We start from the raw sequence: 27,167 nt of genomic DNA on the forward strand, positions 1-27,167 counted from the left end.
CCTTCTGCAGTTTCTGATGTTCTAGTTCTGTGTGCTGGGGAGAACAACCTTGTTCTCTGTTCTGTATAATGATGCTTACAATGTAAGTACTTAACATGTAAATAAGGATTTACTAAAGCCCTGTGTTCTCCTGGGTCAAATTCTAATGTGCATTTTTCAGGTGACTTGGGGTCTAGATAAGTGCTCTCCAGTAGTATTTTCTATGATGATGGAAATGTTCTCTCTCTTTGTTGTCAAATGCAGTAGCAACAAGACACATGATTTTGAGCCCTTGAGATGTGGCTAGTGTGACAGACAAATTTAATTTTTAATTTAATTTAAATGTAAATAGCCACTTGTATCTAGCAGCTACTGTACTGTACAGTGCAGGCCGAGATCCTTAAAGTCCTCCTCATCACACACCTCTTCACCATGACAGTGTAACACATGGTGCCCAAAGTAAGATAATTACGATGTGGTCTGACTAATATAGCATATGTGGTAGGACTGTTGTCTCCTTTGATCAGAATACTGGACATTAATGAAACTTAAGACTAGGAGCATTTTAAGCAACCATGTTGTACTGTTGGCTCATACTAAGTTTGTGGTCAGCTGAAATCCCTAAGTCTGTTGTCACTTGCACAAGAATTGCTTTCACTTAGGCCTTGTACAAATAATCAGTTAAAAATTTAAAGCATTGGCTCTGTCTCTGTTGAATGTCTCTTGTTGCTTCTAGATCATCCACTTAATAGAGTGAGAGGTTTTAAATCATGATTTATATAACAAATGAGCTGTGCTTTTATTAGTTTAACAGCATTTGCACTGGATCATTCACATACATCTCTATCCATCTTCTTACACACATCAGCAACATGAGACCACAGGAAGGTCCAGTAGCAGCCACCAGTTGCTTCCCTAAAGGCTGATGACAGCCTATGAATAGAGACAAGGGATATGAAATCACCTGCCTGCGTGATCATCACTACCTCATTTTCTATGTCTCATTCACAAGGACAAGTTAAACACTTGGATGAAATCAGGACTTTCTGCATCTGTGATGTCCCTAGTCTACTGGTTTATGAACCATATCAGAAAATAAAATGAACTTAATTTAGTCTGATGTGTTCATATAGAATTAATCCTCTGGAAGATAATTGTCTATTAATTTGAGGTTCAGAATAATAATGTCATGTTTTCCAGCCCAAGCTATCATCTTAAGTGAACATTCTTTATATAGGCTACCCTTTTTGTTAATATATATATTATAAAAATCTAAGTTGAATGATTTTTAAGTAACTTTTTTGAGGGAAGGCTTTGATTTTTATTTTGGTTTGTAGAGAAAAAATGATATTAATTGAATTTTTATTGAAGACTTTCTTTTAAACATGGTGAATTGAATGCATCCATTTCTTTCTAAAATTTCCTTAAAATAAAAGTAAAGGAATAATAAAAGTACACACATACACGGGAACAAAAAGAAATAGGAAGAGGCAGTCCAAATAAATCATAAAAATTTTGGAAGCAAATGGACAAATTATTACTGATTTAAAAGACAGGGGAAAGTAGATTTGATTCCAAAAGAGCAAGCATTTTTATTTCGCAGAACCCCGGAATGGTTCAGGAATTCAAAACCTATCAAGATGGGGAGTGCAGAGTAGGACTGAAAATAGGGACATTGGTTAAAACTCTTTTATGAGAAGCATACTTCCATTTTCCTTCTCCAAATCAAAAAGCCCCTCGACTGCCTCACCTCCTAATGCAGGCAGAAGAATGGACATTCACTTTTTGGAAAGTTTAAACAAAAAGTCTCTGTAATTTAGGACACAGGCCCAGCTGGGGTTGGGGATAGGAAGTGTGGACAGTATCTTCTGAAATGAGGGAAATTAAGTCAAATCTGAATACCGAAGGTGATTTCCAGCTTCTTTCTCCTGCTAACCTTCCCAAACACTGGTAGTCCTGCTTAGACTCACCAGACTGGAGATTGGAGGATTCAAGAGAAAAAACCCATGGAAACTGACTTGTGGAGATCCCTTCATAAAGTAGTCCCCTCCCAGTCACCCCGTGATGAAGCTCACCAGACAAGCCCACACCACACATACAGCCCTCTGTAAGTTTGTTTTTTTTTTTTAAATTCAGTTTTATTGACATATATTCACATACCATACAATCATCCATAGTATACAATCAACTGTTCACAGTACGATCATATAGTTATGCATTCATCACCACAATCTATTTCTGAACATTTTCTTTACATCAGAAAGAATCAGAATAAGAATGAAAAATAAAAGTGAAAAAAAGAACACCCAAGCCATCCTCCCCATCACCCTATTTGTCATTTAGTTTTTGTCCCCATTTTTCTACTCACCCATCCATACACAAGATAAAGGGAGTGTGATACACAAGGTTTTCATAATCACACTGTCACCCCTTGTAATCTACATTATTATACAATCGTCTTCAGGAGTCCAGATTGCTGGGTTGGAGTTCGGTAGTTTCAGGTATTTACTTCTAGCTATTCCAATGCATTAAAACCTAAAGAGGGTTACCTATATAGTGAGTAGGAATGTCCACCAGAGTGACCTCTCTACTCCGTTTGGAATCTCTCAGCCACTGAAACTTTATTTCGTTTCATTTTGCATCCCCCTTTTGGTCAAGAAGATGTTCTCAATCCCACAATGCCAGGTCCAGATTCATCCCCGGGAGTCATATCCTGCGTTGCCAGGGAGATTTACACCCCTGGGAGTCCCTCCATAAGTTTTTCAGTGCTTCTGTATTAACTAGGAATGAATAGCCAGTGACCATCAGACTTTGAAAGAAATTTCTGACAATATAGTTAGTGTCTGAAACAAATGGGAAAAGGAAACAGAGACAATGAAAGGAGAAGGGAGCTTCAAAACAACCTAATTATCTTTGGAGAGAACAGGGAAGATGTTATATCCACAAAACAAGAAAATAATGGTAAAAATAATAAAAATGAATGGAGAATAAGGAAAAAGTCTTAGAAGTTAAAAATAAGTAATACCAGAAACTTAAAAAAAATGTTAATAGAATTGTTGGAAGAAAGTTGAGGAAATCTCTCAGAAGGAAGAACCAAAAGACCAAAGGGCTGGAAAGCACTGGAGAAAAAGATGAGAAGAGGATTAATTAGGAGGTCAAATACCCAACTAATTGGAATTGCACAGAGAGGCATCTCAGGAATTGGAAGGAAAGAATTTATCAGACACCAGAATCTTTCCCAGAATGGAGGAACACAACTTCAGGTTGTCCTACCCAATGCCAGCACAGTGAAAAAGAAAAAGACCTACACTGGGGTGCACTACTGTGTGATTTCAGAATACCAGCAGTGAAGAGAAGCTCTGACAGGAGATAAATAAAACAAACAGGACAGGAGACACAGGAATTGCTTTCACATAGGCCTTGTACAAATAATCAGTTAAAAATGTAAAGCGTTGGCTTTATCTCTGTTTAATGTCTTTGTTGCTTCTATGTCATCCACTTAATAGAGTGAGAAGTTGCCTGTGAGGATTGGCAGTGGTTCTCTGTGTGTTCCCAGCAGCATCAGCGTCACCTGGGAACTTGGTAGAAATGCACATTCCTACCCCGGAGCCACTGGAGCAGAACCCAGCGTTATGTGCTTCAGCCAGCCGCCCGAGCTGCTGGAAGCTGAGTTTGAGAACCACTGAGAGGAAGGAGAACAGTTTTTGGCTTCTCACACTTACATCTGTGAAAGCTAGAGTAGAGTGAAGCAATGTCCTGAGATTCTAAGGCAAAATTATTTCTAGCCTCTGTACCCATCCAAAACTGTCAATCCTATACTGACATTTTCAGACGTGAAGAAAGAAAAAAAAAATCACCTTCTAAGCTAATGGAAAATATGCCCCAGGAAAATGAGGGAGTGAGCCGAGAGGAAGACAGGGGATTCAGGAAATGGAGTTACAATGGAAAAGAGAGGGGAAAGAAATCCATCAGAAGTGGGTCCAGGTTCAGTAAGAGGCTGTGGTTTTCACATGATGGTTGTGCGAAGCCTCTGTACCAAATCTGGTCACTTGCAGATTAAAATAATTGTTCAGATCCAGGGTTGCAACTCATTAAAGCTGAAAGAGACCATTCCTTTACCATTCCCTCAGTTTACAAGTGAGAAAACCAAGATTTACAAGGTGTAAATAAAGATCAAGACAGAACCAGGGAGTAAAATCAAAATGTCCTGGTTGGGGAATTGTAGTTTGATTACTTTATCTAAGAGATCCTACTTTTTAGCAGCTTGATTAATGTATGGTATCACACAGTTTATGTTTACTCTCTCCGGCTGGCAGCTGTAATGAGCACATTGTTTTCCAGTGTCCAGATACATCTTAAACAATAGTGTGTAGAAATCCTGAGGGCCAATCTAAAGCTCAGTCTAGAGTTTCTGGACCAATTTAGATTGCTTGGGTCTTGAGCCCATTCATTGAATCCTGAGGTCTGAGGAATCAAAGATGGCTTAGGAACTCTCTCCACTCAGGTAAATCACAACTGGGGAGACTCACAAACCCACAACCTAGCTGTATTCATCTTCTGGCATGTGAAAATGGCTATGGAAGTTTAAATGAGGAAGCAGGTAAAGAACAAAAACTAAGTTTTACTAAATCAAAGGAGATTTCATTTGTATTGTACATAATTAAATTACTTCAGATTAAAATAATTGTTCAATATGTACCTTCTTTGGCATCCTGTAGTCTTCTAGGCCTTCTTAAATTTCTGTTTACATAAAGGACTAAATTGAATTTACACTTGGGGATCAAAGAAAGGTTGTTTTGTATGTGATATGAATGGGCTTTTTTTATTTTTTCATTTTTAACGTGTTATAACTGGCACATGACTTGGGCCCTGATGATCCTAGGACCTCTGTATTAAAACACTGTGGTCAACTTTATCAATTTTGTGATTCAAAAGATAATTATATTTTATGTTGACCCAGCTTTTAGCTGAAAGAACTGACTCTTTGCTCCTTGCAATGTGGCACATTTGCTGCTTAGTAGCATTAGTTCTTAATCAAGAACCTGTTTCCTTGCACAAGTTTCCTCAGTTGCTTTATTCTTTAATGCCACAGTATCACTGGGCCAGTCTAAACATGTGTTCTTTTAATGAAACTTCTTAATTATCTTTTTAGAAAAGAGATGATCAGATGCAGTTTATTTTTATCTGCAAAGGAGAGGTTCTTTGCTTGCCAAATCTCTGTTTTAAAAAAGCCTGATATTATAGGGTATTAGTTATTCCAGCCAAAGTAGTTTCATGGAAGCTTTTTTGGGGGGTGGGGGTGATTATTGGAAGTATAGATGACTTTTAATGTGTTTGAAAATGTAGTGTTTTCTTTAAAAATTTGTAATCCCTTTATAAATAGTGCTATGCTGCTTGCCTGCAAGTTATATATAGAAATCAGTATTTCCTTGGGGCCAGGTTAACTTTACTAGTCAATACATGTAATATCTTTGCTTGAGAGTTGTTTGCATGGAGTGACCATGGTTTCAGCAATTTTTTAGTTGCAATAACTTAAATGGATTTAAGGGATGTGGTTTGAGTAATGCATTCTAAGAAAAGGAGGCATTATATTATACAAACATATAAAAATGGTTTCAAATTAAATTTCAGTGCACAAACCCTCTCTCAAGGGAAAATGCTGCATGCATTTCTCTAAACAGCTAAGACTGCACATCTTAACACATCGCAGCTGCAAGGACTTAAGCTGCCTATTCTGTTATACAACAAGTAGGAGACAGTTGAAACTACTGACAAATATTTCTTATCCATCAAGAGGCTACAGTTTGGTTCAGGGATTCCAGTGTGAAATAATCTGATGTTCTGTGTTCCCCGCTAACATAGAATATTCTACTCTGTGGCTCTCCTTTCAGACTCTGGAAATAACTAACATGTATATCCACTTAAAAGTATATGAAAGTTCTTTTGAGACACTTTTGCTTTCTGGAGATCATCAGTGAGTCAAAAGATAGAACTAATCATCATTCTACTAAGTGATCATATCATTAACCTTATGAGTTATATTTTATTGTTATTAATTTGATCCATGGTTACATTCAGTACTGTTCAGAGTATCAGAAAAAAAGAGCACATTTCTTGTATATGAGAGCAGCATGTGTTAAAATTCTAGTGTTGGGTTCTTCTCATCACTACCATTCTCAGACCTGAATAAGAGGGGATCCTACTCTGGGAGCTACGCTTTAGAATGCTTCCCATATCAGAAACACAAAGCACAATGACAGTTTTTTCCCTTTTGGTCTATTAAAAAAAACAAGGTTGGTAACAGGTAGAGTAAATACAAAGTATGGGTGGACTGGGTCCCCACTGCTAGAGTCTGTAGAGCTGGAAACCTGAGCTTGTATGCCAGCAGAGGAGAAGAACACAGCTCCTGCCCTGGAAAACCAGAGAAAGAGTGGTGCTTCACCCCCAAAGTGGACATCTAGACAGACCATCACCTTATCCTGACATCATCCTCTGTCTTCTGCATAGAATCAGGAGCCTCCTGGTCTTGCCTGCCCACCCTGTGCCCCAGCCAGTCCAGTCTTTCTACCCACTGCTGCCAGAGCAGTCCTTCTAAAATGCACATCTCCATCTTGTCAGTCCACTATCTGAAATCCTTTAGTCCCCTCCACAGTTGACCTCGAGATAAAGGCCACATGCCTGACAAGGTTTACAGGACCCCACTTGACCCACTTACATCTCCTCCAAATTATCTACCTCTTAAGCTTCATCTTTCTCCATTCTCCACCCGTGCACAAGCCTTTTCCTGCTCTCATTTGCCTGAGACTTGATGCATGTCTTTGCCTCTGTTGGGAACTCTCATCTCCCCTCCCCTTTGCCCAGCTAACTCCTCATTCCTTAGGTCTCAGCATAGTGGTTTCTTCCTACTGGAAGTTTGGCGGAGCCTTCACATCCCTCCCAGGGCTCCTCAGGGGCCTGTTCCTCTCTGCTTCCCTGCACTCTCTTCTTCCTTCGTCATGGCACTTGCCGCTTTCCTGCCCTTTCCGGTTTACCTGTTCTCCCCATCAGTCTTGATGTTCTCTGGGGCCAGGGGCTATATCTATCTCCAGCATTCTCACAGTAAATATCATCGTATGAAAATGGTAAGCCATGTTTGCTTCTGCATATTAAAAATATTTGGCAAAACTAGCTGAAAGATGAAATTGACAACAAAGCAAAACCTCCATTGTTGGGCCTGAGAAGATGAGACTCAAATATGTGAGACTCTTGCTTTTCCTGTGGCTTCTTAGAACTCCAAAGGAACCGTCTGCTTTCCCTGACCAACCAAGCCCCTGGTCCATGTTTGTCCAGAAGGAACTAATTATACTTCACCTCAGCAGTGAATTTGACCATGGAACTCCCTGTACTATCAACAATCGTAGATGACCAAAATATTCCTACTCTCTAAGGTGGATTTGTACAAGACTGAAATGTCTTCTGATACTTAGAGTACCATATTGTGATTTTTGAACAATGAAAAGACGTTTTTTTTATATTAACTTAAGGAAGGAAAAAATATATTCACAGTTTTTGTTAAACTGTTGTACATCTCCTGCCAAAAATATTAATTAAATTCAGTGCTTTTTAATGTGTTGATCAATTTCGGCCATATTTGGCAAAAAAATAAAACTGGAATTGAATTGAATCTTTATCTGCTAGAAGTGGCTATTTGTGAGCCATTCCATGAAATCACTTTGTTTTGAGGATTTTAGGTAATCAAAATTTTTTAAATCTGATTTTTAAATGTAGTTGTCTCTTTTTTTAAACCCCTCTTTCATAATCTAAGGTAATTTTTTTGTTTGTTTTTTAAACTGGTACATATCAGGTGCTTGTTTGCTAGTTAGTCTGAGAGGTAATATGAAACTGGTATTTGGATTTAATTCAGTTCCATTAGGACAGATTTAAAATTTTGTGATACAGGGACTATTATCCTGCCAGTTGTAAGAGATTTTTGTGCTAGGAAGCAGTGCTGACAAAGACGGCACTGTGCATGCTCCATCTATAACTGAGCACTTTCACACTGCAATTTAGGAGGTGTGCAGTTCAGGAAATTGCTGGCTTTGGCTGGAACATACTTTTACTGCAAGGAAAATTTTATTCGTCACTCGAGTAATTGGCAGTTTTAATACCTTGTTCATAATTACCTTATAAACAGATGAATACATAAACCAAAGACTGTATGGCCTGTTATCTAACTTGTAGCCTTATTTGACCAATGTGATAGACACCTGTGGGTCTCCCCTTCCCCACCCTCAAATAACTAATTTGCTCCATTTATTGCAAAAATCTATAGCTGAGTGTTTTCTTTTTATTGTTGTTAAATGCAAGCGTAGCTATACTAGCCTCAGACACTCTGGGGACCAAAACCAGATGCAGAATTTGATGGGAGGTAGTGGTTGCAGACAGGGGAGGGAGAAGGAAGAGAAAAGGGAGGTGAAAGGGGGGCACATCAGGGTTACTCCTCAGTTTGTGGGAGGACATCCTGGTAATGCAAACATTTGGGTTATGTATTTAAGAGAAAATTTTTGTCCCCCAAAGTGTGGTTTTGTTTAACCCACACACCTTGGCCCTAAGGCTTGTGGCTTGTCTCTTGGACAGAATCCATCTCCGGGGCCTAGAAATTGACTAATTGTCTCACTTGCATTACTCGGCACCTCACAGTTAGATCAAAGAGTTTGTTCACTGGCGAATCCAGATGTGGCAAATGGTCAAAATCAGAGGTCATGGCTGACTTGACTCCAAACAAAGTCTGTAAGCCTTTAAGGGGATCTGAGGGGCTTGATATTTGTGACTTATCTTTAGGACTTTTAATCCTCTTTTTTTTTTTTTAAACTTTATTATTATCACCACCAAAGGCAAAGTCTGAAGACATTACATAGCCTATTCTTGTCCCCTTTTATAGAATTAGTTCCTAAAAATGGGGTTAGAATCTCCGATAAACTAAATTTTAAAGATCAAAAATGACAAGTCTCCATAGTCCTTAAAAATGACTTATAGAAGGTTTTAAATACTGTGAGAACTTTTGTTAGTTTGTTGTTGTTGTTTAATGTAAAAACATACAACCATTTTTGCCCCATATTGTCTTGCTTGTGGAGAAAGCAGCACCTAACACTAGAGCACGTTCAGGAACTGTGCCTTCTGCTCTGGTGGATGCTGGGCACATGCAAATCCCCAGGGACCTCTCTCAGCTACGTGGGGTGCAACACGGCTTGGGAGGAGCCCTGTTCCGGGGCCGCCTTAGCATTGGCACCATGAAGATTCAGTAAGCCGGACTGGGTTCCCACAATAGTTTGAGTCCAAAAGTTCAGCATTTTTGCAAGGTAGGAAGTAGCAGGCCTTTGCAAAGTTTCCTTCCCAAGTACCTCCATAATTGCCAAAATACCTTTGAACTCTGTGTTCTGTTAACCAAGCCTTCATGGATTGCTCTGGGACCAATCTAGACTTATTCGGTGAGGTAGCTTGGGAGTGCAAGGACTTGCTAGGTTAAAAGCTCTAATTTCATAATTTTAAAACTATCTCTGATATCTACACCAGAGAAATGTTATTATGATTAAATGCCATGGAATATGAAAAGTACTTAGCATGGTGTTTGGCATCTAATATGTGTTCATTGTTATTAGATTGCGTACACATCCCAACAAAGACAGACAACAGAGACATATCCCTGCTTCTAAGGAGCCTGCAATGTGGCAGACTGAGTACTGTGTCAGATTGAAGTATAAGATTTGGTGAAAAGGCATATTATGTGCAGCTAACTCAGGGATATAAACCTGCTGAGATAGTCTGAGGCCTGTGAGTTTTAATAATGGGACAGAGCTTGATAAATGCAGAGTAGTATAGAAATATGGTTATTAGTAAGATAAATACATTTAGGAGATGGATTTTCTAAGTTTTCTCATTAAGTGAAGGTTAACTATAGACTACATAGAGAAACAGCCAGAGTATAACTTGGATAACATGCAATATGTGCTGCATACAACTTGTGTAACATTCTGCCTATAGTGTACAGGTTGTTTCATTGTTCCTTGGGTGGTAAAGAACACATTTCTGTGATTTGTAATTAGACTCTTATCATCTTCTGAGCCTTTCTACCTTGATACGCTATTTTTCCCTGTACCTGTCAAATGATGGTCTGAAATGACCAAGCCACCTGATATAATTCCAAGCAATATGGCAATTAAGATGACTTGCACATTGCATTGATTCCTATTTTCTAGCAAGGTTGTCATTTAAAGCTGGATTCCCTTGGGGGGATGTTGTATTGCTGACTTTTTAAGTGCTTTGAAAAGTTTGGCCTTTTCTGGCCATGATGGTGGAAATGTTCTCCATGTGCACCATCCGGCATGATAGCCCCCAGCCACACTGGCTGTTGAGCACTTTAAATGCAGCTAGTGTGACAAAGAACTGATTTAAAAGTTTTATTTAACTTTAATTAATTTAAATTTAAATGGTTACATGTGGCTAGTAGCTGCCATATCAGACAGCATAGTCATGGTATTTAAAATGTTAAAGACTGTTAATGTAAAAAAAAAAAATGTAATCTAGTCATTCACAGGGATTATTTAGACTGGTGTGCTCTGCTGTAATACTTTTTTAATATTCAAAGCCCTGGTGCATAACCACTAGTTTTGAAGACTATCACAGTGCACTGAAGCTTGCCATTTTTAAAAGAAAAATGGATCTCTGTGGCATGACTTCAAAAATCAAAACACAAAAATCCAATCCGATTAGTATTTTAACTTCATTGGCATCTATAGTGTGGCTGCTTTCCAAGAGGAGACTTAGAAATAGATTAGGAATCAAGAAGAAGGAAAAGGGAATTAACATGTGAGTTCCCGGTAAGCAAGCTCTGTGTCAGACATTTCATATATCGTTTAATAAAATGAGGAGGAAGCACTGACAAAAATAACATAAAGAAAAATCAAGCAGTTGTCTTTAAGTGCACAGCATTTGGATGACCACAGCTATTAAACAGCTACCCCAGATTTAGATTGGAAGATTTTTCATGTATTCTAATATTGCTGTTTCCTATTTAATGCAAAGTTAAAGTGGTCCATAGTATTGCTGTTTAACTTTAAGTAATACAGTTTGGAGAAATCACTTTTCCATAGTTCTGAAGAACAAGTTAGGAATAGAAAATATTTTTCTCCTTTCAGATTGTTGTACCATTAACCTGGCTGTCCATGCTATCCTTAAATTCTAGGACCGGAAACAAGATCAATGAAATATTGCCCGAACATCTGAAACAATTTCAGTCCCTTGAAACTTTGGACCTGAGCAACAACAATATTTCAGAGCTTAAAACTGCATTTCCATCCCTACAACTCAAATATCTGTAAGTGAAGTTTTCTTTAACAGAAGTTTTCACTGTGATGAAAACATGGTGTTACAGTGAAAAAATTAACTTCCAGATATAATGAGCTGCTTGTTTTACTGCTGGTGGATCAAAAATGTAATGTTCTTTTTGGCTGGTAACTTGCTGTAAACCTGAGTAACCACACTCTTTTCTTCATTCTTACTCTTTTGGATTACAAAGAAATTAGACATCCTCTAACTGTCAGAAAAGCTTTATGGGTTGAAAAGTGCTTCTTTTAAAAATAATTAAAATGCAACTCTTGCTGTGTTTTTTTAAATTAATAAATAGATTTCATAAAATGTAGATAAATAATAATTCTTTTGTAATCTTCAAATATTCCAATCATTCTTTCTTCAGCAGGTCCTAACCAGTTATTTGCTCTCTGTCCATTGTTACAAATGATGGTTAGGTTCTCTGGAAGTTCTTCCTGACATAGTGAATGCATGCACTTTAACACACCAAAGAAACTGGAAAGGGAAGCTCATCTTCAAACTTTCAACAGGTATCTCAGCAGCAACCGGATCACATCAGTGGAACCTGGTTGTTTTGACAATTTGGCCAATACACTCCTGGTGTTGAAGCTGAACAGGAATCGCATCTCAGCTGTCCCTCCCAAAATGTTTAAACTGCCCCAGCTGCAACACCTGTAAGTGAATTGTCCTCCTGGATATTGTTTCCTCACCTCTTCTAATCCCATGGTGTCTACCCCCTAAAAACCACAATGTGGCAAAAGCACTGAGAAGCATGGATGTGGTCGCCTTTCCTTTGGGAGCAGGAGTTGTAGAATCTCTGAATCAGAAAGAACCTTAAAAAACATCCAGTGCAAGCTCCTGCCTGACAGGACACATTATAATGTTGAGAGAATGAACAGTGTAATCAGGGAACAACCTCCCTACAAAGGCTTTATTGTGGCACTGAAGAAATCATGGGGACAGCTGTAGTTTATGAGAATAATGCTGACAACTCCAGGAGGCTCTGTTAGCTTAAGTGGCTATAAAGAACTGTCTCGTTAATAATGGTAGAATGATCTGTGAACAGGCTCCTCCAACAGTGGTTTTCAGCCTTTGCTGCACATTACAGACACTCGGGGAGCTTTTAAAGATCCCAATACCCAGGCCACACCCTAGATCAATTATATTAGGATCTCTGGAGGTTGGATCCAGGCTTCAGTAATTTTAAAGTTCCCCAGGTGAGTCCAGAGTGCAACTGAGGTTGAGAACTACTGCCTTACGAGCATTAAATAAAAAAGAATTGGGAAGAATAAGCACCAGTTTTTGTAAGCAGATTGAACAGGATTAACTTGATGGCCTTGCTCCCTGCAAAGGCCTCATGTTTTAATTTAATGTTCAGTGTTCTCATTCTGGATCATTTAAAAGAAAATATTAATTAGTTTACTTCTATAATGGGTTATAACTGTTTAGAAATTAAAATGCAGCTTAGATTCAGTATTTTATTATTTCAAAAATTAATCATATATTTCAGAAGAAAAGTCACTCACCACTAATAAATCATTAATTTATTCAATAAAAATGCTTAGAAATTTAAAAAATTCTATGTAATTTAACACTGACTGGTTTAACTGTCTTGTAGTAATGTCACATTTTATTACTATGCCCAAAATTTAATTGTCTTATAAGTTAACTGTTTAACCGTAATGTCCAATGCAGTGAACTAAACCGAAACAAGATTAAAAACGTCGATGGACTCACATTCCAAGGGCTCAGTGCTCTGAAGTCTCTAAAAATGCAAAGAAATGGAGTAACAAAGCTTATGGATGGAGCTTTTTGGGGGCTGAGCAACATGGAAATCTTGTAAGTGTGGGTTATCACAATTCCCAGTCCAGCAGTTTGATCATAGAATGCTCAGGGACCATTCAATAGCTGCTATTTGAAATTCTGTGGGAGAATCACATAATTCACAATCCTATTCATAATTATATCAGTTTTGTTTCAGGTAATGGTGATTGATAATTTATAAGCACATGATGGTGTTTTTAAAGAATAAAACTCAGCATTTAGTAAACAATAGAAGTATGTAAACAGTTGTAATCATGTCCCCTTTGAAGAGACAGTTAATGAACTTTTGATCCGCTTTTGGTTCTCATTGTCAATGCAGGCAGTTGGACCATAACAACCTAACAGAGATTACCAAAGGCTGGCTTTATGGCTTGCTGATGTTGCAGGAACTTCATCTCAGCCAAAATGCCATCAACAGGATCAGCCCCGATGCCTGGGAGTTCTGCCAAAAACTCAGTGAGCTGTGAGTTGCCTTTTATTCTCCTCAGGTTTGAGAGCAGGGATCATGCCAAAGCATGAGCTTCTTACCATTGATCTGTGAAATTCTCATAACAAAGTTTCCAAGGTGACAGCTTTTTTCACACGCAGCCTAGTCATATTTTTGTGGCACTATGTTGAAGCCAACTCTGCCTTTTTAGTTCTGTTGTACGTTGGCTAAAGCAATGATGGTTATTTTCAAAGAAAGAGAATGCATTTTGATTTAATTACCAGGATTAGAAATAATGTTTACCTGAGCATTATTAAGAAGGCAGAGTCTTAAAATAAGGATTACTGCAGTTACATATATTACCTATTTTTTTTTAGAAAACAAGTCGTGTGGAATTGAAAAATAGAATTTTTCAGGTTTTTTGTTTGTTTGTTTGTTTTTTAACAGGGACCTAACTTTCAATCACTTATCGAGATTAGATGATTCCAGCTTCCTTGGCCTAAGTTTACTGAATACACTGTATATTGGGAACAACAAAGTGAGCTACATTGCTGATTGTGCCTTCCGGGGACTTTCCAGTTTAAAGACATTGTAAGTTACACATTTTGCTCTCAGTATGTGAACCTAATTGGTTCCTAAATGTGCCTACTTTTTTCCAAACAGATTTCCTTTGTTGTAAAGGAACTGTTTACAGCCTCAGAAGTAGTGTCTTAATCTTTCCCAGATCAGTTTGATTAAAATAGGCCCATTTCATCCATATGTTTCTTGAAAAGACTGAAAAGGACCCCGATCAGATTGTTTTGGAGATTACAGTTAGCTTCCCCCAGGATCTCCAGGAAGTTGGTAACTATTTAAAAGGGAAACAATTTTAAATACACTAATTTTTCTTTATAAAACACAGATTGAACATTACCCAGAGCAAAAGGATATACAGAAGCCTGCAAAGGAAGATGCCTGTCTATAATGCCGGTTATGTCCATGACCTGGCCTCTGTCCTAAGAGAAAGAAAATAGTTGAATTAATTGACCTTTGAAAAAGCTCTCATGTTAATTTAATGTTGTGCAATGGGCTTTTGATTTTTGCACTGTCAGAAACTTTTGCTCCAGTTACTGTTTGATGCATTACATAATTGAAAGACATGCTGTATGCTTTGGCAAACTCTTGTTTGTGTGGTTGGATCAGCGGTTTTTAAAGTTTAATGTATTTTTCAGAATTCAGGTCTTTCAGAATTTAATCATCTTGATAGAGAAATTAATAGGACCGGAGTTTTGTATTGGCCAACTGTTCTGATTATTGGCAAAACTTAAAATGTTGTTGGAAGAAGAGGGCAGGGTTTAAGATGTATATTGGGGAGAAAAATTTTCTCATTGTTTTGAAAGAGGTGGAGAAGATGGGAGGATTTATTACAAATTACGTACCACCTGGATGGTAAGGTTAAATTTCTGATCATATCTTTAAAGAGAATGCTTGTATCTTTCGTGAGTACCTGGTACTAGTTTCAGTAGCATTTTTTTTTTTTTTTTTTTAATTAGGGATCTGAAAAACAATGAAATTTCCTGGACGATTGAAGACATGAATGGTGCTTTCTCTGGGCTTGACAAACTGAGGCGGCTGTAAGATTTGCCCTATAATTTGGCTCACTCTTTGACCTAAAAATTCTGTCTTAACTGAAGTCAGTTCCATGAGTTGGCATCTTAAAGAGTTTAAAATAGGTGCTTCATCTGGTTGCCACCCTTGTCATTTCCCAAAATGAGTGTTGTTATACAAGATGTGTATTAATTGGTTTTTCTTCCTTGGGCCAAAGGGTTTTTTTCAACACTTTAGTTTGAATAACTTATTTTAATATCTAGATACTAATTTTAAATTATTTTGGGTGCTCAGACTTTGGAGATTGTCATTATGTACAAGTTAATGCACTTAATGTTTTGAAACCTTCAGCATTGCCCTCTACTCAAAGGGATTTTTAAACAAAGTGATCCAGTACCCACCAATAATACTGCAGTATGCTCCAGTATTTACATACATACATATATATATACATATACAAGCTTAAATTTAGCCATAAAAAGACCTTGCAGTTGGTTAAATTATGTTTTTTAAGCTATTGGTTTTCACACTGAGTTCCGCATAGCCCTGGAATCCAATGAAGGCACCCATGGGCGGACAGAGTGAGGAGAAAGGCCCCACTCTTACGTGTTTTATTTATTGGAATTCTAAGACAATTTAATTTCTGCTTTTTCCCAAAAGACTATGAAAATTGCTGCTTTACTGTAGCCATCAGAGTAACATTTATGGAATGTTAGCTGAACTATATTGATGAAATAGATGAGCTGGATACAGTTTTACAGGCCATTGTTTAAATGAAGAAAATAGCAATGTTTATAAATGACCTAAAAAGTGGTTCTTTTCATGAGAGGTCTCAAAAAATAGGTTTTATTAACTGTTCCAACATAATTTTTTTCAGAGTACTCCAAGGAAACCGGATTAGATCTATTACCAAAAAAGCCTTCACTGGTTTGGATGCATTAGAACACTTGTGAGTATCTGCAATTTAATTACCCTAAAGATAGTCTAAGATGGTTAACTAGAATGTAATTTTGTTGGCATCCTCTCAACAGCATAAAGTATATTTATGCATCCACAATATCTATCTACCTACCTACCTATCTCTGTGTGTGTATTTGTGTATGTGTGTAAGCATATGTTTTCCTTTGCATTTAAGGACATAGCTATACCTCATTTTGGGGTTTACTTTCAGTTGTCTTCCTGAAGTAGTGATATATTTAATAAAAAACAATAAAAACTACCATGTATTAAGTATATGTCAGGCATTATGCCTGGTATTTATATATATTGTCTAATTTACTTCTCACAAGAAAACTATTCAAGGGCTATTATTATCTTTATATTTAAATTAAGAAGTGGGAGCTCTGAGTGTTCATTGATTCCATTGGACGGCTGATAACTGTCAGAAGCAGGACACAAACCAAGACTGCCGGGTACCTTCAAAATGACCCTGAATCACATTCTCTCTTGCCTGCACATTCTCTGCTCCCACCGCCAGTAACTCCTGGCACACATTTTTAAAACAATGTTGATGGGCTCAGGAATTTCCAGACACCAGGAAAGCAAAGCTAACCAACCTTGATAGGAGTCAAAACCTTATGTGAGCACCACGTTTTGACTAACGGAACCAACCATGCATATAATCATGGGTATATGTTTTATACTTGCACAGTTAAGTACAAAGTAAAATAGAATATGTCCACTCTATTAAGGAATCTTTGTATCCAAAATTTTTAGTATCTGTTAACTTGGACAAAAGAAGTAATAATTTAAAACACAAATTTGGTTTTATTGTCATTTGTGCTGTGTATTGAGGGTGAAGATTCAGCTGTTATCTCTAAGCTCCACTTTGTATCACCCTCTGGCTGTACCTGTTAGTTTGAAGACAATGTGAATGGCTGACCATACTGACAACATAGCAAAGCAGAGCTTTGGAGGGATGGACCAGTATTGTTGTACTTACTGACATTTCAAAGGAAATCAACAGAAGGGTTTGTCATCTGACCCATTCCATTTCTGGGGAAGTGGAATTAGTGGATCAGTGGAATATTAACCTCTGTTTCCATTTTCTAAACCCCAGTGGACTCTCCCAATCTTGTTCTCTACCCATATTCTGGGAGCTCCATTTTCTGCCTTCCGTTGCCACTTGTCTCATTCATGATCACTTTTGTAGACTCTGAGTAGTACTCGGGGTACTAATCTTTGTGGAGAATACTTTAATTCAAACTGCTTTTGAGGACAAGTTAAATTTAAAATCAGCTCAGAGTATTCTCTCATTTTATAAATGATCTATCTGAAGTAGTTTGTTTTGTTTTATCTTTTTCTTTTTTAACAAGCACATCTTAGCTGACTGCCTTTCTACCCTAGAGTATTGAGGAGTGGGGGGCAGAATAGGCTAGCGATTAAGAGCATAAGCTTGGGGATTGAAAATAATTAGGTTCAAATCCAGTATGCCCCTTTCATGCTGGGCAAGGTAGTAAGACTGTCTTCTTTTGAGTCTCTGTGACTCAAAAGATTTTACATGTGACATGTAAAATCACCTAACAATGTATATATCACAGAAAGTGTCCTATAAACGATATCTTTCAAAAAGCATAATTATGAGGAATTTTATTTGTGTACTTAAAAGTTACTAATAGTTACTAATTTAAATAATGAGAAATATTAATTTAAATACTAATTTAAATAATGAGAAATACATTACAATAATATAGCAGAACAGGCTGAGCCCTCATTAGTCAAATACAGCATGTGGTGATGTAAAATGAACCTCTCATCATAACAGAACCTACCTCTGATACAAATATCCTCATTCTTCAACTCGGGCTTCATAATGGGTTCTTCTGGATAGGTCTCCTTCATTCATTTCAGTGCATAGACTCTTTGGTGAACGGGATGTGTAATGCGGACTGCAACTTTGCCTGAGGACATCAATGGCTACCTCTTCTTCTGATGTATTTGGTTTGGTTGTTTTTCAGAGACCTGAGCGACAATGCAGTCATGTCATTACAAGGCAATGCATTTGCACAAATGAAGAAACTTCAACAGTTGTAAGTTCTTTTCCTTCCAAGAGGTTCAAATAAAACCTAAAGGGGGAGATCTGCCATGGAGTGTGTCATCCTAGATAATGTGTCCATAAAATGTATCTGGCCTATTGTAGACATTATTTAATTTTTATACCAGAAAACAAAAGAAGTCGTTTATATGTTCACTTTAGTGAAATAAGGAATTTCTTTTTCTTTCTGCTTTGAATTCTCAACTTTAATACATGGGACTCAATACAATACAGTGCTTAATCATAGTAGCGATTTCTCGGTAGTTCAGTATTTTTGATACATCAGCAGTTCTATCTCAGTAGGACAATAAGAACAAAAATATCATGCTAGTTACATTTCTTGCATTTAATATGACTACAGAATATTTTTTACTTGGGGTATGTGTGTTTGGTTTCCAAATTCATTGCTTCATTAATATTTACTTGAGTTTAGTTTACTTGTAGAAACCTGCATTTTATACAAAACAAATTGCATGTAATTACTCTCCTCAGTCATTTAAATACATCAAGCCTTTTGTGTGACTGCCAACTAAAATGGCTCCCACAGTGGGTGGCAGAAAACAACTTTCAAAGCTTTGTAAATGCCAGTTGTGCCCATCCTCAGCTGCTAAAAGGAAGAAGTATTTTTGCTGTTAGCCCAGATGACTTTGTGTGTGGTGAGTATAGCTATTGCCCTTTCGTTTTCTTTTCTTTAGTTTTGGGGTGGGGAGGGGGTGGTCTCATTTGCCCAAATAATGGTTTTGAAAAGATTTGTGTTCCCTTAATAAACCCTTTATTTCTGCTGCTGTGGGGTCTATAGTTTGCTGATTATTTTAATTTTACAGATGGGAAAGACAGTTTTGTACAATTTCTTCATTTTTGTTTTGGCATCGAGGTGGTTTACTGGAAAGGGAATGACAGTGGATCTTGGGAGAATTGAAGGGTAGTTTTAACCCCTTCTACTCAACTTAAATTTCCTAAATCTCAGTCTCTGCATTTTTTAATCAGATACTCTGTCACCTGTTCTTCCCAAATCGGAAGGTTGTTGAGAGGCCCCCACAAGCTCTTTGAAGACACCCAACTAAACTTGTGTAAATTCATGTGAAGGAGAAATGGAAAACTATTAGCTAATGATTTATGGGTGTTAAGAATTTAACTATCAGTGTGTAAAGCACTCAGTAGTTTGAATTTATACATAATTTTAAGGTTCATTGTTTTAGCCTCAGTATTAGAGATTTGCTCATCCAAAGTTCACATAGCTACTTAGTAGTAGATCTGGGTTGAAAAGCCAAGTTTTCTTCTCCCTGGTGCAATCTTCTATCCACTAAACTGTGCTGCTGTTTACTATTAGCTGCCATGAAGACCTTTGTAAAAATAAATGTGTGCATAAAACATGAAATCAAAATTTCCTTAAATTTAAATCTGTGTTAAGATATCACAGAACCTTATTTTACATTGGCATTTAAAATTTTATTTTAAACTGCTTTGCCTAGGATTGTTTAGTTTGGTCAACTAAGAGAAAAATAACATTTTTAGGTTGCAGCATTAATCAGAGCCAACAGTTTCTGGAAATAAAACTTCTGGTGTTGCTTTTGGATCCAAATAATAAGCTTTTGGCATTCATCTATAAGGGCCTGCACAGTTCCTTTCCATGGCCTTCATTCCACTGTTCTCTGGTCACAAGATGTGGACTCCCTGCTATTTTGAGCCATATACAGTGTCCATAGATTTTCCTACCCTCTTTTGTGAATCTGATCATTGTTTTACCAGATGAAAATTTAAGAATAATTGTACTCAAAAAGAAACCATCTTGATGGCAATATGCAAGCATGGCATTGAAAATGATCAGCAATGGCGTTATCAGAGCATCCCCCCAACCCCAATTCACACACACAAAAAAGTTATTTTTTTTCAGAGCACCCAGATAATCACTTTGGTAGATCTAAGATGTTTCCCTCTGCATTTAGCAATCTTTGAGAGACTGAAGTTCAAAAAGGTAACTTTTGGAAAAAGTAACAGAGAACTAAAAATAACTGCTTAGAATGAAAGAGTTGCTTGGCTCTAATTATAATGTAGCTCTGACAGGGTAGCACTGCGGCTTGATTGATTGGCTGCTCAAAACTCCAGGCCAAAACCAGTGTCTCAGTTAGTTTTGGAGATGCTTTTTCTTGCACTACAGGATTTTTTTTTCCCCTGCCTAAATTATTGGTGTTTTTTGTTTGTATTGTTTAATATTGGATTTGTTTTTGGTAAATCACATATTAATTGCTGTCTTTATTGATATTGATTATCATGATTGATGTTTGATTTCTTAATTCTACTGCTCCTTATTTGCGGAGAACTTGGTAAAAATGGCAATTCTCCTTGGTAGCATTTGAAAATGATCCATGAGCCTGGAAGTTTCTTAACTGATTTCTTCTCATGTTTATAAGAAGCAGGGGGTCTGGAATAAATAATGAATTTTCTGATTATTCCAAAATAATCCTCTCAGGTAATAATAATTGATAAATGGATCTCAGTCTCTATTTGAGATGAATGAATTACTTTATAAACATGCTCACGGGCTGCCATTTCTTACTGGGACTGCTAGTCCATCTGTAAAATATGCACAGAAGGTACAGTCTAAGCCAGTGTTTGTTTTGAGTTCCTTGGTGTTCAAATTTGAGCAGCATTTGGACTTTAGAGCCTTCACATTGTTTTGTTTCCTCCTCTCCATTTTGAACAGATGATTTTCCTAAACCCCAGATCACGGTTCAGCCAGAAACACAGTCTGCAATAAAAGGTTCCAATTTGAGTTTTATCTGCTCAGCTGCCAGCAGCAGTGATTCCCCAATGACTTTTGCTTGGAAAAAAGACAATGAACTACTGCATGATGCTGAAATGGAAAATTATGCACACCTCCGGGCCCAAGGTGGAGAGGTGATGGAGTACACCACCATCCTTCGGCTGCACAATGTGGAATTTACCAGCGAAGGGAAATACCAATGTGTCATTTCCAATCACTTTGGTTCATCCTACTCTGTCAAGGCCAAGCTTACTGTAAATAGTATGTGATCTGACTTTTCCTTTTACATTTAAAGCAACTTTTAGAAATAGAAAGCACCTGGTTTCCTTTCTTTCTCTTATTCCTGATCCTTGACCTCTCCTCTTATGTTTCCCACTTAACTCTTCTCTTTCCTCCTCCCACTTCTCAAAATTAAGATTCTTGGTTATTTGTATCTAAGCAAGCATTTATTATGTTGAAGGCACACTACTCAGCACAGAGAATAACAGGCTGAACCAGATACTTTTCGCTCTTTAGGGGTTCAGAGTGTTCCAGTCAGATGTGGGAGGTCACAAAGTATAGTGTTTAAAGCATACTGCCTTTAACGCTAAGATCTGGGTTTGAATCCTGGAACTCCTGCTTACAGTGTGTGACTCTCAGCAAGTTACTTAACCTCTCTGTGCCTCAGTTTCCACATGGGGTAATAGCATCTACCTTATAAAGGTGTTATAAGCATTGAATAAAATAGTGTGTGTAAAAGGCTTAGCAGAATACCTGGGATGTAGTAAGTGCTCAATCAATGCAATAAATGTTAGCTAGTGTTAATACAAGTATATTCTCATTTGTTTTGTATGGCAGGTATGCAATTTTAAAATATGCTCTCTACCAATTTATCATTTTATCATTTATCGCTGCCATGATAGAAAATTTTGGATATGATTCATTAAGGCATTCATTCAACATATGATTGCTGAGGCCTGGCACATAGAACAATGTTGACTTTAAAATTGTAGGACAAAGCACATATCTGAAGTCAGAATGTTAGAGCTGGAAAATATTTAAAAAAAATAAATGGAGTAATCAGAGTACAAAGAAATGAAGTGATTTATCCAAGTCTCACAGGGAACTAAAATATGGCCTGAAATTAGCAGCCTGAAAGAGCTCCAGTCTGAGATCATATAACTTGTGTTTCAACATTCCTGAACCTGTGTAACCTCAAGCAAAAGACTTCATCTCTCTATCTCAACCTTAGTTTCCTTGTCTTTAAATTGAAAATAACCCCTGCCTTTTTGGACTCTTGTATATATCAAAACAACAAATGAAAGGGAACTTCTCCAATTCCATAGTGCCAGTGCCTTCTTGTTTTTCTGATTTCAGTGCTTCCTTCGTTCACCAAGATGCCCATGGATCTGACCATCCGTGCTGGGGCCATGGCACGCTTGGAGTGTGCTGCAGTGGGGCACCCCACCCCACAGATAGCCTGGCAAAAGGACGGGGGCACGGATTTCCCTGCCGCCAGGGAGAGACGCATGCATGTCATGCCGGAAGACGACGTGTTCTTCATCGTGGATGTGAAGATAGAGGACATTGGGGTTTATAGCTGCACAGCTCAGAACAGCGCAGGAAGTATTTCAGCCAATGCAACTCTGACTGTCCTAGGTAAGTGAATTTTTAAAGATTCTGTGGTACAAATCAGTCTTAAGGATACTAGCTCACCCAAATGCTGTAAGTGTCACAAGTGTGAGGTGAAGAAGATCTACAGGGCACTGCTCTTTCCTGGAGAGAACAGGTGGTTCTCAAAGGCTCTGAAGTTGGGGAGTGCTTTGAAGGTCCCGGCCAGTGAGATGACTCTGCTCCCTCCATTCTGAGAGGAGGGAGGAAAAGTAAAAGAAGAGACACCACCATTCTTGTGCCTTCCCTTTGCACAGAGATTTGTCACCTTTTACCTTTTTCCATTGTATAGTCTCTACAAATAGTCTTTAAAGAGCATTTTAAAAAATATATAAGCAAATGGACATAAAAATAAATGGGGAAGGATCTATTCTCTTCTCCTGCTGGAAATCAGAGTTCTTTTTTTTTTTTTTTCACATCTACCTAAACAAATACTTTTTTTTTTTTTTTCATTTTTATTGAGATTGTTCAGATACCATACAATTATCCAAGGATCCAAAGTGTACAATCACTTGCCCCTGGGTACCCTCGAACAGCTGTGCATCCATCACACTTAATTTTTGTTCAATTTTTAGAAACTTTTCATTACTCCAGACAAGAAATAAAGTGAAAGATGAAAAAAGAAAAAAAGAAAAGGAAACTCTAATCCTCCACTATCCCTAACCAATGCCCCTCAGTTGTTGACTCGTAGTATTGATATAGTACATTTGTTACTGTTTATGAAAAACTGTTGAAATACTACTAACTGTAGTATATAGTTTGTAATAGGTATATAGTTCTTCCCTATATGCCCCTCTATTATTAACTTCTAATTGTATTGTCAGACATTTGTTCTGGTTCATGGAAGCTATTTCTAGTATTTGTACAGTTGATCATGGACATTGCCCACCATAGGATTCAGTTTTATACATTCCTATCTTTTGACCTCCAACTTTCCTTCTGGTGACATATATGACTCTGAGCTTCCCCTTTCCACCTCATTCACACACCATTTGGCGCTGTTAGTTATTCTCACATCTAGCTACCAACACCCCTGTTCATTTCCAAACATTTAAGTTCATCCTAATTGAACATTCTGCTCATACTAAGCAACCACTCCCCATTCTTAAGCCTCGTCCTATATCCTGGTACCTTATATTTCATGTCTATGAGTTTACATATTGTAATTAGTTCCTATCAGTGAGACCCTGCAATAATTGTCCTTATGTGTCTGGCTTATTTCACTTAGTATATTGCCCTCGAGGTTTTGTCATCAACCCATTTTTTTTTTAATATACTTTTGTTCACTCACCATACATTCCATCCCAAGTAAATAATCAGTGGTTCTCTGCATGGTCATACATTTATGTGTTCACCACTTTCACCACTATCTATATAAGGGCATCTGCTTATCTTCCACAAGGCAGGAGGGAGAGTCAAAGAAGGTAGAGAGGCAAAAGAAAGAGGAAAAAAAAAAAATGACAGCTAGGAAGCAGCAAAAGGAAAAATAACCTTAAATCAAAGTAGAATAAAGAATCAGACAATACCACCAATGTCAAGTGTCTAACATGACTCCCCTATTCCCCCCTCTTATCTGCATTCACCTTGGTATATCACCTTTGTTACATTAAAGGAAGCATAATGCAGTGATTCTATTAGTTACAGTCTCTAGTTTATGCTGATTGCATCCCTCCCCCAATGTCTCCCCATTTTTAACACCTTGCAAGGTTGACATTTGCTTGTTCTCCCTCGTAAAAGAACATATTTGTACATTTTATCACAATTGTTGAATACTCTAGATTTCACCAAGTTACACAGTCCCAGTCTTTATCTTTCCTCCTTTCTTGTGGTGTCTCACATGCTCCCCACCTTCCTCTCTCAACCGTATTCATAGTTACCTTTGTTCAGTGTACTTATATTGTTGTGCTACCATCTCCCAAAATTGTGTTCCAAACCATGCACTCCTGTCTTCTATCACCCTGTAGTGCTCCCTTTAGTATTTCCTGTAGGGCAGGTGTCTTGTTCACAAAGTCTCTCATTGTCTGTTTGTCAGAAAATATTTTGAACTCTCCCTCATATTTGAAGGACAGCTTTGCTGGATATAGGATTCTTGGTTGGCGATTTTTCTCTTTCAATATCTTAAATATATCACCCCACTTCCTTCTCGCCTCCATGGTTTCTACAGAGAGATCCGCACATAGTCTCATTAAGCTTCCTTTGTATGTAATGGATCGCTTTTCTCTTGCTGCTTTCAGGATTCTCTCTTTGTCTTTGACATTTGATAATCTGATTATTAAGTGTCTTGGCATAGGCCTATTCAGATCTCTTCTGTTTGGAGTACGCTACGCTTCTTGGATCTGTAATTTTATGTCTTTCATAAGAGATGGGAAATTTTCATTAATTATTTCCTCTATTATTGCTTCTTCCCCTTTTCCCTTCTCTTCTCCTTCTGGGACACCAATGATATGTACATTATTGTACTTTGTTTCATCCTTGAGTTCCCAGAGACATTGCTCATATTTTTTCATTCTTTTCTCCATCTGCTCCTTTGCTTGTAGGCTTTCAGGTGTTTTGTTCTCCAGTTCTTGAGTGTTTTCTTCTGCCTCTGAGATCTGCTGTTGTATGTTTCCATTGTGTCTTTCATCTCCTGTGTTGTCCCCTTCATTTCCATAGATTCTACTTGTTGTTTTTTTGAACTTTTGATTTCTGCCGTATATATGCCCAGTGTTTCCTTTACAGCCTCTATCTCTTTTGCAATATCTTCTCTAAACTTTTTGAACTGATTTAGCATTAGTTGTTTAAATTCCTGTATCTCGGTTGAAGTGTACATTTGTTCCTTTGACTGGGCCATAACTTTGTTTTTCTTAGTGTAGGTTGTAATTTTCTGTTGTCTAGGCATGGTTTCCTTGGTTATCCAAATCAGGTTTTCCCAGACCAGAACAGGCTCAGCTCCCAGAGGGAAGAAATATTCAGTATCTGGTTTCCCTGTGGGTGTGTCTTAGGAAATTGCTCCACCCTTTGATGCCTCAGGTCACTGTGCTTTTCAGCCCAGCAGGTGACGCCTGTTAGCCTATAATTCTTGACTGGTGTGAGGAGGTATGGCCATGTTCCCCCAGGCTCTGGGTTCTGGTTCTGAATGGAAAGGGCCCCACCCATTTCCTCCTAGAGAAGACAGACCCCCCAGGTGGAGGTCATTAGCATTTCAATGGTCTCACTGTCTGCTTGTGCTGTCTCCACCCTTCCCCGAGTCACAGCCCTAGAAACTGAAAATGACTGGGGCTTTCTCCACTTTTTAAAAATATGACCAGGTTTTCATATGTGTATCTTTAAAAGAGTTAATTAAGGTGACCTATTAAGACACCAAATAAAAGTAAATTATTTTCATAATTTTAATATAGGTATGGACATCTGGCAGTAGAAAATTTCAGTTTAAAAACTTAGACCTTGTGATTTTTTTTTTTAATCCAGCATATTCTTGTGCCAGAAATTTTCTTTATACATTTTCTATTTTTTAAAAAATTTTTTGCTTCCTCCATCCCAATTTCCCAACCTTGGTGAGAGAAGCAATGAGGAAGGTTGAGATTGAAATAGTAAATATTATCCTGAACTGGTTTTATTAGTAAATGGCAGCAGAATAATGAAATCCCAAATATTGTATATGTTTAGATGCTTAAAGAATCATGCCCATGAAGTTATGGAAGAATACAATTTTAGTTTTCAATTGGAATAAGTTCAAATGCCAAGTCTTAGGATAATGGAAACTGAATTTCATTTCGGGAATGAAGCATGTAACCTGTCCTTTCAGAAACGCCATCGTTTTTGCGGCCTCTGTTAGACCGAACTGTGGCGAAGGGAGAGACAGCCGTCCTGCAGTGCATCGCGGGGGGCAGCCCTCCTCCCAGACTGAACTGGACCAAGGACGACAGCCCTTTGGTCGTAACCGAAAGGCACTTTTTTGCGGCAGGCAATCAGCTGCTGATTATTGTGGACTCGGATGTCAGCGATGCTGGGAAGTACACATGCGAAATGTCCAACACCCTGGGAACTGAGAGGGGCAACGTGCGCCTCAGTGTGATCCCCACACCCACCTGCGACTCCCCCCAGCTGACTGCCACCTCGCTGGACGATGACGGGTGGGCCACGGTGGGAGTCGTGATCATTGCGGTGGTCTGCTGTGTGGTGGGCACATCCCTCGTGTGGGTGGTCATCATATACCACACGAGGCGGAGGAACGAAGATTGCAGCGTTACCAACACGGGTGTGTAAACAGAGGGCTGCTGCGGGGGGCAGTAGTCATTTGGGTCTGTGGTGCTGCGGTAATTGTCTTCTAGAATGTATGTCTTGTGGCATGTTGATGTCAAAAGGGTGACTCATGGGTTTCAAGCTACAGAAAGGTGGTCAGCTAAAAATAACACCCCTGGCCCAAAATAAGTCTGATGTTTAAAGACTGACACTTTTTGTTAAGACCTGACCAGAATATCCTGCTGACTGTGAAGTACAGCCCAGATCACAGCGTGAAATAGTGTAACGCCCTCACAAGATAATGGTGGGGAACTGGGAACAGCTCTTCAGTTATA

At 38.1% G+C, this 27,167-nt stretch overlaps 1 protein-coding gene across 3 annotated transcripts in view; it reads left to right on the plus strand.

The window, feature by feature from the left end:
- LRIG3 (leucine rich repeats and immunoglobulin like domains 3) overlaps positions 1 to 27,167 on the plus strand; it is a 47,700-nt gene that overhangs the window by 16,004 nt on the left and 4,529 nt on the right. For 2 of the 3 annotated variants that reach the window (XM_037847213.1, XM_037847211.1), the window contains exons 4-15: positions 11,201 to 11,332; positions 11,856 to 11,999; positions 13,021 to 13,164; positions 13,469 to 13,612; positions 14,024 to 14,167; positions 15,109 to 15,189; positions 16,041 to 16,112; positions 18,121 to 18,192; positions 18,690 to 18,853; positions 20,902 to 21,222; positions 22,318 to 22,599; positions 26,396 to 26,848. In XM_037847213.1, coding sequence (XP_037703141.1) covers positions 11,201 to 11,332; positions 11,856 to 11,999; positions 13,021 to 13,164; positions 13,469 to 13,612; positions 14,024 to 14,167; positions 15,109 to 15,189; positions 16,041 to 16,112; positions 18,121 to 18,192; positions 18,690 to 18,853; positions 20,902 to 21,222; positions 22,318 to 22,599; positions 26,396 to 26,848 — 2,153 coding nt within the window. The remainder of the gene's footprint in view (positions 1 to 11,200; positions 11,333 to 11,855; positions 12,000 to 13,020; positions 13,165 to 13,468; positions 13,613 to 14,023; positions 14,168 to 15,108; positions 15,190 to 16,040; positions 16,113 to 18,120; positions 18,193 to 18,689; positions 18,854 to 20,901; positions 21,223 to 22,317; positions 22,600 to 26,395; positions 26,849 to 27,167) is intronic. The other variant, XM_037847212.1, reaches the window with a different exon arrangement.

Source organism: Choloepus didactylus, chromosome 8 (genome assembly GCF_015220235.1).
Source record: "Choloepus didactylus isolate mChoDid1 chromosome 8, mChoDid1.pri, whole genome shotgun sequence".
Classification (NCBI taxonomy): Eukaryota; Metazoa; Chordata; class Mammalia; order Pilosa; family Megalonychidae; genus Choloepus; species Choloepus didactylus.